General features: G+C 40.9%; 1 protein-coding gene across 1 annotated transcript in view; it reads left to right on the forward strand.

The window, feature by feature from the left end:
• The window catches only part of NEGR1 (neuronal growth regulator 1), an 865,068-nt gene that overhangs the window by 551,244 nt on the left and 296,734 nt on the right, over positions 1-17,090 (forward strand). The window contains exon 3 of the mRNA XM_019528400.1: positions 490-615. Coding sequence (XP_019383945.1) covers positions 490-615 — 126 coding nt within the window. The remainder of the gene's footprint in view (positions 1-489; positions 616-17,090) is intronic.

Raw genomic sequence — 17,090 nt, forward strand, 5'->3', positions numbered from 1 at the left:
ACAAAGAAAAGATGTAATGAACAGGAAAGGCTCTTATTTACATAGGTATTTTTCAGTGTATAACAGCATTTTAATTTGATGTCCAATATGAACTAACATGAACATGTTCAAACTTTGCTTGAACAGGAGCTATGTTGGCAGTTGACCAGGAAGCTGATAGTTATACTACATTTGCATAAAAGAGAGCAGATTGCAGCTGTCCTACTCTTTTTATCTGGAGCATCTTGATCTTCTATATAATTAATATCCTCTATATTAGTGATGGGAACAGAGGTAGCCACATTTAAGCAATTTTGGACAAGGACTTTGTGTCTTTTTGTGTGTGTTTGCAAATTGCCATGCAAATTAACTTAGCTAATAAATTGAAAATAAAAATAGTTTGGGCTGCAAGATGAACGTTAGCCATCTGTGGGCAAAAGACTTGAAATTGTTTTTTAGCATCTAATGCAAAGTGCTTTCTCTTACAGTTTTGTTTTTGCTTTGTTTCAGTTTCTCCAAAGATATATCATATTTCAACTGACATTGTTGTTAATGAAGGGAGCAATGTTACTCTTGCGTGCTTGGCGACAGGAAAACCAGAACCTTCCATTTTGTGGAGACATATCTCTCCTTCTGGTAAGCACAACACATATTTTACAGACTAGATTTTCTTCCTTCAATTTTGACCATTTAAAAATATTTACTAGTTAATCTTCAAAACAGCCTTCTGAGGAAACTGCATTAGTTGGTCCTCTTTTTATGTTTTTAAAATGAAGAAAATGAAACAGAAAAAATAAAACTAAATATTCAAAAATGGCACCACTGGCTTTAAATACCTCAATAATTTTGCAAGAGGGAAGAATTTAATTGAGTGATATCTTTTATTGGACCAACTACAATCTTGGGATAGAGTTAGATAAGCTGTTGAAGCAAGATATTCATCCATTAAAATAAAATAAAATTGATGCTTAGACCAGATTTTAAGAACATTTGAGCTCCCCAAACTTTGGTTGACCTCATTGAAAGTTATGGGTGCTTAGGAATTATTAAAGTCAGGAACAAAAGTTTAAAAAAATGGATTTCCCAAATTTCAAATCTACTTTTGAGGTTTAGGTCTGAGTGATTTGCTTAAGGACACACACACTTCAAAAAGAGAGTTTCTGAGCCCCAAGCTTATGCTTATTCCAACAGACTGCAGACAGCTATGAAACATTTCCTATAAAGAGAATAAAAGGCTTCTCTATAACAAAATAGGGAAAGATAAAAATATGAAAATACCATGCAGTTTATTTCATTTACTTTCACTACTACTTCATCTTACAATTATTTTATCATGCAGCATAGTTTGTCAAAATGGCTTTAGCGGGCACATTAAATAATACATGAAAAATGCAAACAGAAATGACATCTAAAATATGATTTCCATTTACTTTAATCTTTTCTTGTATACTCATTGTGATTTTGATTCCACGCTGATACAGAATTCCTTTTCCTATTTTAAAGAAAGTCTTTGTACTTGCAAACAGAGTTAAGTTGTTTTCCAGATGGTAGAAAAAATGTGTCTTTGAAGGCCTCTGTATATTGCTACTGATGGCAAGAGTACCTCATTTCAAGCTGTGTTCATTGGGGAGCTGCATCAACAATCAATGCCTGAAGCTATATAAAGGAATTCCACTCTCCAAATGCATACTTGCAAACAGCTAAAGGAACCTCAGCCCTGTGTCTTAGAGATTTGGCTTTGATAATCATCTCTTATTACTAAAAAGATGTCCCTCCAGTGCAGATGAGAGCCTTGATGCTGGATCTGGAACATTTTTAATGTAGATTCTAATATTTTAATTGAATCTAAATGTAAAGTTCTTTTTCTACTCTCTCCCTTCTCTTTACTTTTCTGAAATCAGATTATTTTCATGGGAGCATGGCTTTGTGGAATGACACTGAATATATCACATTACTGAGTTTAAAACCGATTACATACTTGTTCTGTAATTAAAAATTGTATTTTCCTTCACTTATTTGCAAACTAAAAATTAAAGTGGAAGTTTACATTGCAAATCATATTACTTAATATTGTTTTCTGGTTACTTAGTCATATGCTTTGGATGCTATTCAGTTCTACTGGATGAATTAATGAGTTCATGTAATGTCCAGAATAATGGCAATAAATTATCATAGGGGTGGAACATAGCACCCTAAAGTGGGGCTGAACAACAGTTTGCTTTACGAAGCAAGATTTGAAAAAAGCAATTACTAACCTTTAAAACAACAGTAAAATCTGTTTTAAAGTGACAATCAAGGGGATAGAAAAAATCACTTGGAGAATAAAGATGTCTTTAAACTAAAAGTCAAACAAAATTGTACTGGAAACCTTGGGGAGACTGTAGAATGGTAGTTTAAGATGTGAAATGACGTATTGGAGGTAGTTGTTAGGGTTTCCATGAACAAATGAGTTGCATTAGCAGAATCCTACTGTTTTCTTTTAGTGTCTTGTAAATGTTTTTTAGTAGTGTATCTTTAATTTTAGACACAGTACTCTGGACACATCTCTCAGTTAAGCTTATGCAGTCCCATGGTCTCAGCTGTTTATCTTTTAGGATGGCAGGATTCCTTTCTTTCTGCTGCATTTAAACTTGTCAGATATTAATTTTGTGTTTGGTTCACTTTTTATGATCATTTGCTATTTGGTTGCCTTGCTTGCTTACAAGGAATTAGAAGGTGAAAATGCTCAGAAAAAAAAGGATTTTTCGTAAATTAAGCAAGGTTAATGCACTTATCTGGGGCTAACTGAACGATGTCTATCCCAGAATTCTGAAAAAAAACAGCCTGTGAAATCACAGGTGTGGTAGCAGTGATTTTTAATAAATCAACTCAGAAGTGAGGCCATATCACTGAATAATATTAAAGGAAGAAAAAGGGAACCGCTCAAATATAGACCTATTAATCTCACCTGAATATTATATAAAACCTTAGAACATTTTTAAGGCAAAGATAATCCTGTACAGAGGTAGATGGCAAAATAGAGAACATGAAACCTGGATTTACCAAAGTTAGATTGTGCCAGAGTAACCTGATACCTTTTTGATAAGGTAAATGATTTTTCCCTAAGAAATTTAACTAAATGTTAGTAAAATATTAAATACGGTGCCTTGTGGGGGGGTGTATATGGTGGGGATTAATAATTAAGCTAGACCAACATGACAGTGTGGTAAAGTAGTAGATCAAGCATTTTTTCTTGAAAAAAGAAATCTTTGTTCCGGGGGCAGGTTCCTTCAGATGTCTCCAAGAACCAGTGTTGGGACCAATCTTCTATAATCTTCTTATTAATGACTTGGGCACAAAAATAGCGCTAGTCAAGTGTGCCAGTGACTCTAAGTTGGAAGTCTTCATTAATATGGAGGACTATTGGAAAACCATATGTAAAGAATTGGATGACTTTAAGGACTGAAGTAATAGAAATGGATGAAATGTAATAATACAAAGCGCAGAGACATGCACTTGGGGACTAATAACAAGCAATTATGTTGCAACCTTGGGAGCTTGTCTGTTGGAAAAAACAGAAGAGGAGAAAGCTTGATTCAGGGTGTTTTTGAGCCATCAGTATGATGTATTCATGCAAAAACATAAATGAAATGTTAGGATGTAACAGGCAAGATATTAAGGCACGTGTCAGACCTTGTATGGAGTACTCTGGACTGTTATTCCACATATGGTTGCCCTTGTCCAAGAAAAATGCATTCAAACTAGAATAAGTGCAGGGAAGAACTACTACAATAGTCCGAATAAGGATTGTGCTCAAAACCTGTTCTGCCCAGGAGAGGGCTGTGCTCCAGAGCACTATTCAGTTTGCAAGCCTTTTGCTAAAAGACCACATAAAGACAGTGAATACTGTGAAAACTGAAAAACCATTTCTTCAGAAATCTAAGAAACCTCAGTCCCCAGCAGACCCTTTAATAAATCATGTACTATATCTGCCCCACAATTTGAGTTCCTAGTGAACTGAGACATTGAGCCCTCAGATATGGTACACCCCACCAACCAGTTGCCTCACTAAGAACTTCAGAAAGGGGCTGTAAGGAGTATTGCTTCAAGGACTAAGATAGGCACAAATCCTCTTCTCCTACCAGGGGTCAGAAAGCTTTCCCTCAAGCTCAGCTTTTAAAAACCCTAAAGCTGAAGTCTTGCTTCAGAGTGTCCATTACCCAATCAGGCATTATTCAGGTCAATGAAGGTCATGGTCATGTAATGATCTGAGCATTGCTTTGGCAGTTCTTCTGCAGCTGCCAAGCAACAAATCATATCTATTGTACTTCTGAATAGTCTGAAACCACATTGGGACTTGGGTAGAATCTCCTCATTGAGCAAAGTGAATTTATTGGGGAGCATGTGGATGAATATCTTCCCTGCTATGGACAGGAGTGGAATACCACAATAATTGCTGCTATCTGATCTATCTCCTTTCTTGAATATGGTCTGACAGTGTAAATTGTGCTAACCAAATCCTCATCTGTGCTAGTTCAGGGCCTCTTTAGCATCACTGATACATACACAGTAACCAGAGACTTTCAGTTGAGCCACTTCCAGATTGTGATCTCATTGCGAGGCTGTGGGAGATGGCTATCTCTAACCTGTTTCATAAGAAGAGGAGGAAAGCAGACCTTCCTCCCCATGTTGAGCCAGTGTATTCAGTGCCGCTTTGAGTAGGTCAGTGAAAATATAGCAGGTTTGGTTGAGGATTACTTGAGGAAGTAATCAGGTCTTGAGTAGTCAGGTAGTCAGGTCTTGATTTACATGGTATTTTTTTGCACCATTTCAGTTATGCGTGGTCAATTAATTGTGACCCTTTATTTTTGTACATGGTATGGATTCACTTTTACATGGTGCAGCGTGGTCACCAAGATGCACAGATGCATCTAGAATCAGCTGGTCGCTTTCTGCCCCCCATCCACCACACTGCTCTCAGTGTAGCTTGTAAGTGTGTTGTGGTGGAAGAGGAGGGGAGAGGGAAGGGGCATAGCGGGGGCAGATCAATGCTCCCACAATGAGTGAGGGTGTGGGACAAGGGCTGGGGCAGGCACTGCCCAGCCAGGGCAGGAGCAGAACAGAGCCACAACTCATCTGGGGGTCACGGGGTTGGGAGGCAGCTCTCACCACTGCATGCACCCTGGGAAAGCACAGGGGGACATATGCCTCCTGGACCTGTGTACGGTGGGCTACAGCTGTGGGCTGGAGCTGGGGCTGCATGAGGCTCTTCTCAGCAGGGGCTAAGCCGGGCTGGACTCAGGACAGGTGGCGGCAGTGCTGGAAGGGGGCTACGGTGAAACTTGAGGTGGCTGCAGCCCCCCCTCATAGCCCCTTCCCAGCGCCACTGCCTCCCACCCCGAGCCCAGCCCCCACTGCAAAAAGCCTGGCACAACCCCAGCTCCAGCCCACAGCTGCAGCCTGCAAGCCCTGTGCCCCAGAATGAGCCACAGTTCCGTCTCTCCCCCACCCCACCCTGGTGGCACATTATCTGCCCTGCCCTACTCCTCCCTCATCGCATTGAGGTGCATTTATCTGCCCCCCACACACACACCCCATCCCTCCCTCCTCCCCTTCCACTTCACCAGACTTACCAGCTGCATACAGCTCTCCATGCTGGTGGGCTCTGCTCCTCTCTGTCGGCATACTTCACTGCAGCTGCATGCATCCATGGGCATTTATTGGCCAAATTATTGGCCAGATCTGTAACCTAACTCCTTATTTCCCATAGACCCTTGGTATCTTTTTACACCATTTCTATTTGCATGGTATTTTTTCAAGAATGCAACCACCATGTAAATTGAGGCCCTATTATATTATCAATGTTCCATAGGCACCCCTCCTAACAAACTTTATCAATCGTACCTATACAGGTTTATCTGGAAATATAAATCCATATGCCAGAAAACTTGAATCTTTACAAGGGAGTCTTTTGAGACTTAAGAAGAATAGTAAAGATACTGGCTATTCCCTTAGGAAACATTCAAAAGAGGTTGCATAAGCTTTTAAATATCCTTCAACTGTGATGTACTAGTTGAATCTACCAAAACAAGCTGACATTCCCCTCTCAATTCTTGTGATTTTTTTTAAAATGAGTAGTCACAAATGAGTTTTGTTTTGTTTTTAAACCAATCCTCTACAGGAAATTCAGGGGAACACTCAATGTAACAAGGCTAGGCCAAGTTTACTCCTCAGTAGAAAAATTGAATAAATCAAACCTCTTTGGAAGAAAAATATATTCCATAATGAGTCACCTAGTAAAAGTCATGAATTGCCAGGCATAACTTTCTACTTTGGGATAGGAAAAAGGCCAGGTATTTGTTTATTTGCTTAGGGAAGGGGGTTGTGATATCTTTTATTGGACCAAATGTATAATTGGGGGAGAGGATTAACAACTTGTGGCACACAGTGCCTTTCCACAAGTCTCTCTGGGCACCTATGCACAAGTGGCAAGGCTGCTGCATTGCACTGTAATTACAGCATGTTGGAGCAGGCTTGATTAATGGAGTGTGCTGGAGCGTGGTAATTAACCACACTCCAGCGGACTCTAGCATCTTGTGTATCAATATCACTGCACTTAAAAATGGCATTGGGGTGCTTTAACTAAACTTTCAGGTAAAGCTTCAGGTTCTCATTTATTGCCTCACATTCTGAGTCTGTCAAGATAATCAGTTTTGAGACACAGTGGCCACATTTACACAAGATGCTAACTGCACAGTAGCCAAAAAATACTGTGCAGTAGCATATCACAGCACTAATAGTGCTAATATGATACTATGCAATGTTAGTAGGCTGCTGTACACTAACATTACTAAAAAGGCATTTTCCGGTGCTACTGTGCAGTAACTCGGGTTACTTCACATTTATTTAGTACTTCATTATAGAAGTACTAAATAAATGCACAATAACCACTGCACAGTAGTGTCACGTGTAGACATGCCCAGTGGGGAACTCCTTCAGAAACATTTGCTTTCATATTTCTCTTTGGTGATCACCTTTTCTGTTTCCAGGAGATTTGGACAATTTGTCCTGGGACAAATTATGGTGCATTCCATTAAAACTCAAGGGGCACGTCTATCCATGCAAGCATGTGGGCTTGCAGCAGCTCAGATAAAAGTGGTGCAAATTTGAGCCATGGCTTTTGCTTCAGTGCACATGCTTGAACATACAATTTGTTGTGGAGCAAATTGTGCCACTTGGGGCAAAATAACCCTGCCTGATTCCTCTCAGATCTGCAGCCACGGGGAGCTAGAGCCTGGGGCCAGCACCCGTGTTGTCCCCACTAATCCAAAAGCTGCCCTGGCAAGTAGCTCAGGGCTACTCACTCTCAGGAACTTCTGGGGCCCAGCAAATTGGTACCTGGTGACATTACCCCTTGTGCCAGGGGCTGAAGCAGCCCTGAGAGTTCCCTGTATCCTTTACCCACTGCAGCAGTCTGGCAGTGGGAGCTGCTGGCTGGCTGTGACCTGCTGCACACCTGCCAGACCCGGATGGGGACTGCATAGCCAGGAGAGACAGCTGTAGGTCAGCTGCCTCTGCAGGGTTGGCCTTTGTGCAGCACTACTGCCATGTGTGCCCCTGCCCTGCCATCTGGGCAGCTATCACCCAGAAGATGTTCCCAGTCTGGTGGCCTGCTTTGAACTGTCAAAACATGTCCTCCTGGCTCCAATTGGCCAGGAAGTCATCCACCTTCAGCTGGGCCCAAGATGCAAGCTCTGAGCAGGAATTCTAACAGGAATTCTGGTGTTCCCTATTGGAAAACTGATTTAAAAAATCCCAAAGTCACTCTGTAAAATACTGCAAAATCCATGTTCCTTCACGATTAAAACAGAGGCCACCCCTCCCCCCCAGGCAACAGGGGGCAGCAGGGCCCAGGCTGGAGCTGCTGAGGCTGTCACCCCACCCCACTGTGTCGGTGGGGTCCCAGTGATCCAGACGGGCAGCTAGAACTGCCAGTAAGTGCAGGGGGGGTTGGTTTTTGTTTTGTTTTTTTTAATTATGGGGATGCTGGGGGTGGGAGCAGGGATTGGGCTTCAGGGAGTTGGGGGGGATGGAGTGTTCTGGCACTGGTGGGAAGACAGGGGGTAAGTTGGCCACTTGACTCCCCTACCGTCTTGCCCTGTACTGCTGCCTGCTCCACTGCAATGGCTGAGAGGACAAATGTAAGATCATCCTCCAATAATTAGATTCTATGCATGGAAAATTAGAACAAATAGCATTTTCCATGTATAGAATTTAGTTGTTGGGGGGATCATCTTAAATTCAAAATTGTCTTAAGTTTGGGTAAATGCAGTATATTCATGTTAGGAGCAGAGGAGGAAAGCCCAGCCCAGATAATTCCCTGAGAGTATGGAAAAAATCAGACCTATAAACCCAACATGTTATGTTCTCTTTGCCAGTCCGTAATATAAATAATTGAAAAACTTTCTTTTGAGGTAACTATGTAACATTACCGTAGTAAGGGACCTGTTTGGAATATAGACTATTACAAAGTATTACAATAATTAAACTTCTGTTATGGTGAGAGACCTGGATTTATTTTTTTAAAGTACAAAGCACTTGCAAATATTACTTTACTGTACCTGGTTTGCATCCTGATTTCTGCAAATTGTCTTTATTTGGTCCCTAAGGTTCATCTGTACTTTATTTTTTCCATCAGTTTTCTCAAATTGTTCCCAGTGGCATTAATGAGGCATACATACAGGCATCTGAACCAGAATGCAGGGCTAAATTATATTAAAGAATTCTATTTAGAATATTCTGGAATTGTTTGTCAAAGCTGCTACTAAAAGATAAGAAACTGAAATCTCTGAATACAAATGATTCAATGTAGCCTAATTCCGAAAAGTTATCATGGTATGCATCAATGCAGCCTCTACTTGGATGAGGTCAAATACAATATTTTGAATGAAAGATAAAATGAAACTTTAATAGAATTGAAAATAAAATATACTTAAAGGTGATTCTTAACTTGGTACATAAATTATTGGTCTGTAATCTTTATGGTGCATGTTTAATTTGGAGTCATTATGCAAATGCATTCATTATATAAATATTCATTATACAAACCTATTATGTAAATCCACAAAATCTACACATTCACTGTAACACTGTAAGGAACACAGAACTGTAGTTTGTAATCTGAAAATCTTGTATTGTTGAAATGTCATCTGAATAAATTGCAGGTATTACTTATTTTGTTCTGACATTTAAGAGCAAAGTGCAACATCAATAGTTTAGGAATGAAACCAGAATTTTAAAGAATTAAGACCTGTCTGAAGCATAATGCTAGCTTTTAACACTTGTATGCGTAGCATACTTATTGCTACCATCCTGGGAAAGCAAACACTGCAGATGTTACCAAGAGGATTTGTAACTAGACCTGGTCAGAGATCTTCTGGCATTTTTTTTCTTGGATATGTGAAACTTTTCACAGGAACCTGCCCTTTTCAAATAACTTTCATCAAGAAGGTCTCTCCATTCCAGGATTGAATTTCTGGTGAACGAGGGAGAGACTACTTCCATAAGAGTAAACAGCTTAGTGGTTTGGGTACTCATCTGTGTTGTAAGTAACCCAAAACCCTTGTCCAAGTCAGTGACCAAAAAGGACTAAAAAGATGTTTCTGACATCTTCTCATATCTTGTGTGAGTGTCCAAACCACTAAGGCAGTTTTTCTGTCTTCGGCCATATTCATATGTAATTATTTAAGCGAAGCTGATCAGCCTTAACAAGTGAGGTTAAGTGAGAGAGCCCCTAGAATAGAAAGTAGCTAAGTGGTGATGGCCTTCACCCAGGTTGTGGGAAAATCAGCTAGAGTTTCCTGTTTTCAGCTGGGCAGAGCAAGGATTTGGTCTCATCTCTCGCTTTTATGTCTTAGATGAGCATCCTCAGAGGTATTTGCTCTTTCTCTCTTGGAGGAGGAGTACTTTGAAAAGATCTTGGTTTCATGTAGAGGTGAAACAGGAAAATACTGACATTAAGAAATTCCATGTAGTAGGCAAACCACTTTCTGTCTAGCTCCTGTGGCAACAAAATGGTGATTTCAGAAAGCCCCAACCCCCTCTCCCTTCCAGGCATCTGAGATTATGTACACTTGAGAGGGCTTGGTTCCTTGATTTGACTTGTGTCAAGTGAGCCAGGATGGAGAAGAACTGCAGGTCCTCTTTACACTCAGCAAGTTACTTTTGCACTTGCTTCTTTTACAAATGTATAATGACTTCAGATCTGTTTTCTTCTCTTTCTTGTGGGGTCTTGGAACGGAGAAACAAGTGAAACGAGATTATCGGTGACAATGGGATGAGTAAGCCTTCAAGTCACCAATAGGGTTGCCAACTCTGACTGAAGCTATTCCGGGAGATTTTTTTCTCCCAACATGATGTAATGTCATTAATTTCATTTTCTTAAAATATCTTACTAAAATCTCCCGGATCTCTTTCAGTGATTACTGGGAGATCGATACCAATTCTGGTAGACTCCTGGCCAATCCGGGAGGGTTGGCAACCCTAGTTACCAATCTATCTATTCTTCTTATTAGTAATGAAGGATGCATGATTGCACTGAGTGAAGCAGGAGTCCTGTGAAAAAATAGGATGTGATCATGTTGAAGGCTGTATCAAAATGTGTATGTGGACATTTTGGTTAAAAAACTAGTGTTTTGGGAAGTAGGATCTTTCCCACTTTCATGCTGTGATTCCCCTCCCCCAATTAGCAAAGTCCTGTTTTCATGTGTGCCATGATTGAACTGAATCCAATACAAGCCCTATTGTTTCTGGACAGTGCTAAAACTCTGAAGATGTATTACACTAATGTATCATCATAGCACTGTCGTTCTGACAATATATTAGTGTAATACATCTTCAGAGCACTCAAATGATGGGGCTGTCTAGGAAGAATGAGTCTGAGTTGATTCAATTCAATTACAGGACAAAAGACATTGCTAGTTGCTGGAGAGGGGGTGGGGAAGAGAGAATGTTTCCTGCAGTTTCACTGGAGCAGACAACTGTAAAAGTTTGAATATTTAATTGAGAGAAATTTTATTTTGCTTTAGCTTCAACTAATTATTGGAGAGCATAAGGAAAGGTCAAATGACCCTGTAGTAACATTAGTATATCCTGCTTTTCCAAGGCGTAACCAAGCAGTTTTGTGCTTTTGCACAGTGGCAGTGTATAGGGCAGTAGTAGATAAAGTAGCCAGGTGGCTGGTATCCACAGCATCTACTGTTTTTAAGTTCTCTCTCCCTCTCCCCACCTGGGGCTATTGCCCTGCTCCCCTTCTCCCTTGATTATGTTGTTGCTTCTCTTTATGTATTGAATAATCATAAGGTGACAATTTTTCAAAAATCTACTCTTTCTGTACAGTACACAAGCAGCAAATGCCCTGTATAGAAGTACATACTATCTGCAGCAAATTTTTAAAGATGGAAATGCCGAATTTAAGTCAAATAGCATATTTTCAGGCTGTGTGTTTATACAATGTATAGCTTTGCTGTAAGATACTCTTCAGTTTTACTTTAAATCAGAGGTGTTTAAACTAAATGTTGCAATTTCTTTAACTCTGTTTTATTTAATTAAACTTTTCAGGTGTAGTACATATATGTATGAGATTATAGGAGTCAGTAGACCATATGCACTCAGACTAACATAATAGGTATTAATATAACTAAACTTAAAATAATCATCATTCCCTCAGAATCTACTCAATATAGCAATTATATTATTTCTTAGTGTATAACAAGTTGGTATCTTCTATCCTACTATATAGCTGCTACCATTAGCACTGCAGAGCTAATGTTAACACTAATCACAACTGTGCAAAATATCTAGACAGAGATCCACCTTTTCCCAGCTTTATAATTCAAAGTTGAATTAGCAGTTACTTCAAGTACTTTGGAAACCATCCCATTTGAAAGGCCTCTGTGTTGGATCCTTGTTAAGTTGCCAAGCCTCTTTCACTTGAGTTGTTTTGTCCTAGATAGTTTAAAACTTGTGATTAATTGTTACCTCCTTCATCAGCCTATATTCCTGATGCCAATGACTACTGTCAGCCAGAAGCTGCCAATCAGCTGCCTCAAACTCCAAGCAATCCCAAGGCATTTCTCTTGCTGCCCCTTATGGCCAGGCCACTAGTCGAGAAAAACTCTTCCCACAGCACAGCTTTTCTATAGAATGATGCACAACTGCTCTGCAGGAAGCTTCCCCATTGTTTCGGGTACTCTCATCTCCAATCTAGCAGTCTACAGGATGTAATCAAGATTCTTCAGCTGCAGTGCTGTGAGAAATTCCCCTGTCTTTAAAGGAGCTGATGACTCTCCCTTCTGAAAAGTACTAGAAGTCTTATCTCAGTGAAGCTAAAAAGTTCTGAGTGGGGATAATAAAAACTATGACACTCTTACAGGAAGATGAATTTATTAGGTCCCCAGGAAAAATAACACAATTCAGTGATTTAAGTTGCTAAGCATTGGTGGTGATGTGCTTCTGTTATGCCATCATTATTCATTTTATAGGCAACTGCTTGAGCATGGGCACTAGTATTGTATTCATCTTTCAGGTGAAGCATTACTGGACTGAGCTGAAACATCTGTTCCATACAACTAAGTTGCAATTGTCTGGAGACAAGTCAGAAAACCTTTCATAATAAATGAAGCCAAGGAGAATCAGCAATGACTATGCTAACATTAACTATGAGCTGGGAAGTTTCCTCTATTCCATGAAGGGGAAGAGACACTTTAGTATTACAGGGCATTATTATGAATAATAGCCTCCACCTGTATCATACAATTTTATCTTAACCCTCTGGCTTCCATTTCACTCTGATATCAGTTCTAATAGTTCATTGGAGGGAAGGGGCGTGTAAGTGCCTAGATAGCTGTAATTAGCCATGACATAATACTCTGAATTTAATCGTGGCTATGTTCTTTGAAAGGTTACACAAGATGAATTAAAAGGTATCTTTTTTTAGGATGTTATAGTGACAAAGATTAGATTAATTTGGGGTTCACATACGCAGGAGTCTATGAAGGTCTCCCAGCTCTGAATTAGTAGATAAGAGAATAAGCCTTTTCTTGATTTAAACATAAACTCACTGGGTGTGTCTACACATGTACTTGATTGCACAGGAGACTAATTTACTGTGTCACCAGCTGCACATGCACAGCAATTGGGCCTGTGTAGACTAATTTACAGAACTGTCACATAGTCTGGTCAGGCACAGGTACTAGCCGATGGCAGGGTACATTACTGAAATGAATGTGGAGATAGTGATGTCAGGATTAGTTTACTCCAGCTCAAACTGCACTGGAATTTATTCAGTCAGTTCATTCAGTTAATTGCACATGTAAACATGCCCACTGTCATATACTTTGTGCTGGGTTGGGGGAAGTTCCCTAAATTTTGACATTAAATTTTAAGGATTCATAGTGCACTACCTTGTAGGGTTTGTGTGTTTCTGTTGGATAGGCCTTTTGCATCTTTGGATTACTAGCTCTTTATCTCAACAAGACCTCAGAAAATCAGGAAATAGTGTTTTTAATGAGAACAGAGAGTGGGAGGGAGGCAGATGTATTGGGGGATGGGGAGTGATTGAGAGATGTCACTACTATCTATTCTGATAGAAGGCAGGCCAGAGCAGCACCTTCTATTCAGATGCAACTAAAAGTTTTTGCCTTTAGACATCCGCTTGTTAAATATGATTCAGCAATGTTGTGACCTTGCTGGCCACTTATGGAAAGCTATGCCTTTTCTGAGTTCCTGCCGTCTTTACAGTATTATTTGAGTATCTTTTAGCCACAGTTATCTATCTTTTTAATCATCTGCAGGCTGAACTACTGCAGTATTTTTACCTACAGCATAAACATAAAAAAGCCAATTGGTTCATCCTACAGTAGCCTGCCCCATAAACAAGACAGCCTGAAGGGAATGCACCATGCTGGCAATATGAGCTTTTTAACTGATTTCTTCCCCACGCCCTGAATTTTAAATCTGCTTCAAGGTACTAATCCTGTATGGCCAACCGCCTAAATGACCGTATTGGGAAAGTGGATATTACAGTGGAGAGGCAAATAACTATGCATGACAAATTTATGTCTACTGCCTATGTGTTACTCTGATGGACACAATAAGAATGGCCACCAGGTTGGTCCACCTGCTGCATGTGTGTCACAAGTGGCATGGGCAGTCTCTGTGCATGGTACTCAGCAGATCAGGGAGGAAGCAGTGAACACAGGAACAGAAAGCTGAGCAACAGATTGGGGAGATGAAGGGAATAGGAGTGAACTCAGGAAAAGCATGGGTCTTACTTTGTAAGCATGCTTGCTGAAAGGATTTTCCCCCACTGAATTAATAGATAAACACGACATGCTGTGATATTTTTTTAGGGCTTAAATACAACATATGAGCTCATTTAAAGATTGTTTTCTAAAATCAAGGTTAGCAAACTGTAGAGTCAGCTTGTCATCAAATCAGTGCATATGAAATGGCAGTTTCCCATGAAGTGAAGAGGAAAGTGAGAGGACTCAATAGCCTGCCTATTATGAACCTAGCGAAAGAGGTATCCTTCTGCTATGCACAATTTATGTATTAATTCAATGCCAGAAGGCAAGCATTAAGAGCTCCTAGGGGTTACCTTTTAAATATTCTTTTAGCTTTTGCATAAAGAGAAGGGTATTCATAATAGCGTATCCTCAAAATCCTACATATACTTATCAATATGCCTACCCCTGCAGAGGATGAAATCCTTCATTAGACAGATGGAATCTTAGGATCCAAGACTGTAAAGGTATTCAGTGCCATAGTCCTTTACATGTGAAGTCAAATGATGCTACACATTGTGATGAATAGGTTGACAAAAAAGGATCTTAAAATACATGTTGCAAGTACCAGAGGTATACGTTCTATCTTATCCTTGCAGTGGTAATACATTTATTTTTGGAAAACTTTGTCATTTGAAAGTTTTGAAACCAAACCCAAACTTTTGCTTGTTAAAGTGAAGTTGTGAATTTTGAAAAATATTTAGACTAAGATATTCAGATACTTTGGTCTGGTATATGAAGGGAATGAGATCAAAATGCTAGCTTGGGTAAAACACAGATGTTCTGAATAAAAAAGTGGTGATAATTTTCCAGAAAAATTTGTATGAAAATTTTTGCTGTTTTAGAACAGATGATGCAAGCCCTTCATTTTTCAGCAAAAGTAGGTGTAAAGATTATCTTTGCAGGAAAACCACATTAAAATTGGAAAAACAAGTGCAGCCCAAATGGCAAACACACAAATCCTCTTGAACGAAGACATTTATTCGGGCAAAGACCACCCAGTCAGAAGTTAAATAGTTGTTCTGTCCCCAGTTCATCCTGCACAGCTCAGAGCAACTCCAGAGATTGTTTCAGTATTCTTTTTCCAGTCTTTCTAGCCCAGGGTCAGGCAAAATATGGCCCACAGGCTGGCTCCGGTCCACCAAGCCATTTTATCTGGCCTGTGGGGCACCTTAAAAAGTTTAGAGAATTAATATTTATCTGCTCCTGGCTGGCTGTCAAAGATGACAGGAGCCAGGGGCAGTAGGACCCAGGGGAAGCTGCCAGGACCCAGCACCAAGGCTGGCGCAGCCCCACCCCAGTCCCCTCCCTACTCCCAGCCCCGCAACCGGCAGCCTCTGCCTGTGCCATTTCCACTGCTTCCCTGCATGCTGGCCCGCTGCTCCATCACTACGTGGCCCCTGGCTGCATTGCTGGACTGTGGGAGCATGGGGCTGTGCCAGTACCCCAAGGCCAGGAGCAGGAGTGTGTGTGTGTGTGTGTGTGTGTGTGTGTGTGTGTGTGTGTGCGCCCATGCAATGAGGGAGGAGGAGAGAGAGAGAGAGCAATGAGGGAGGGACAGAGTGTGTGTGTGTGTGAGCGCGCGCGCAATGAGGGGGCGCAGGATTATGTGTGTGTCTGCTCATACGGTGAGTCCCACAGGCACACCCCACCATACACATATACCCACACTCCCTCACACAGCCATACATGTAGATCCCCACACCTACACCCCCTCACACATCCCAGCCACCCTCCCCCCACACACAGCACCCCACAAACCCCAAGTCCACCCACACCCCATATATTTATACACACACCCCATATGCTCCCTCACCCCACACTGATACACCTATCCACCCCCACAAAACCCCCACATATACACCCACACCCTCCCTGCACCTCACATACTGACACACCCACAGCCCCCCCCACAGATCTAAACCCACCCTCATACCCCCTACACCACCACAGTATATAAGAGTAAGACTTCATTTTAAGCTGCTGTGTGATTGCCTCTGTGTGCACTACACAAATGCATGTAAATCAGGACAACAGTAGTTTTCTAAATCAAATTAATGAATGTTGTAGATGTTCAATTTTTTAGAATACAATTTGGTACTTTTCTGGTTCTGAGATGACAGAACTCCTTGCTGAAAGGAATATTTCCAGGGCAGGAGGAGGGACTTCTGGTGGCAAACGTTGGGGGTTAGGGGGTAGGACTTCCAGTCCCAAGATGCTGACCAGGGGTTGGGGTATCTGTCAAGGGGTGAGGCTGCTCATGCGAATCTTGACAGCTTGCCAAAACTCAGTAAATGCCCTTTCGCCCAAAATAATTGCTCGCCCCTGTTCTAGCCCCTGAGCAACAAAGCTGTCCAGCTGGTCTCCTTCTTCAGACTCGGTCTAGGAGCTGACACCTTGCTTGTTTACACTCCCTTGCTATGTCTGCTCTTATGCTCATAGCGTTCGGCTTCCTTGCAGCCTCCTGGGTGTTCGCCATTCCACCTTTGTTAATATATGAGCAAAACTATTCAAGGTCCAGTTGATGCTAGAGGTCTGTCTTTGTCTCCTCCTGCTATCTCTTTAGCTTTATGGGTAACCCAAGTCATGCAACCTTGTAACAACATATCTAATATAAACACTTAAAACAGAAATCTTACAATAAAACCCATAATCCATTACATAGGCTATTACTGTTAAACAGTAAGTGAGATTGGTTAAAGTGCTTCAGTACTTATCATAGAATCATAAAATCATAGAAGGAGGGTCGGAAGGGACCTTGTAGATCTTCAAGTCCGACCCCCTGTC

Source organism: Gavialis gangeticus, unplaced genomic scaffold (assembly GCF_001723915.1).
Source record: "Gavialis gangeticus isolate Ggan-Ray unplaced genomic scaffold, GavGan_comp1, whole genome shotgun sequence".
In the NCBI taxonomy this organism is placed as follows: Eukaryota; Metazoa; Chordata; order Crocodylia; family Gavialidae; genus Gavialis; species Gavialis gangeticus.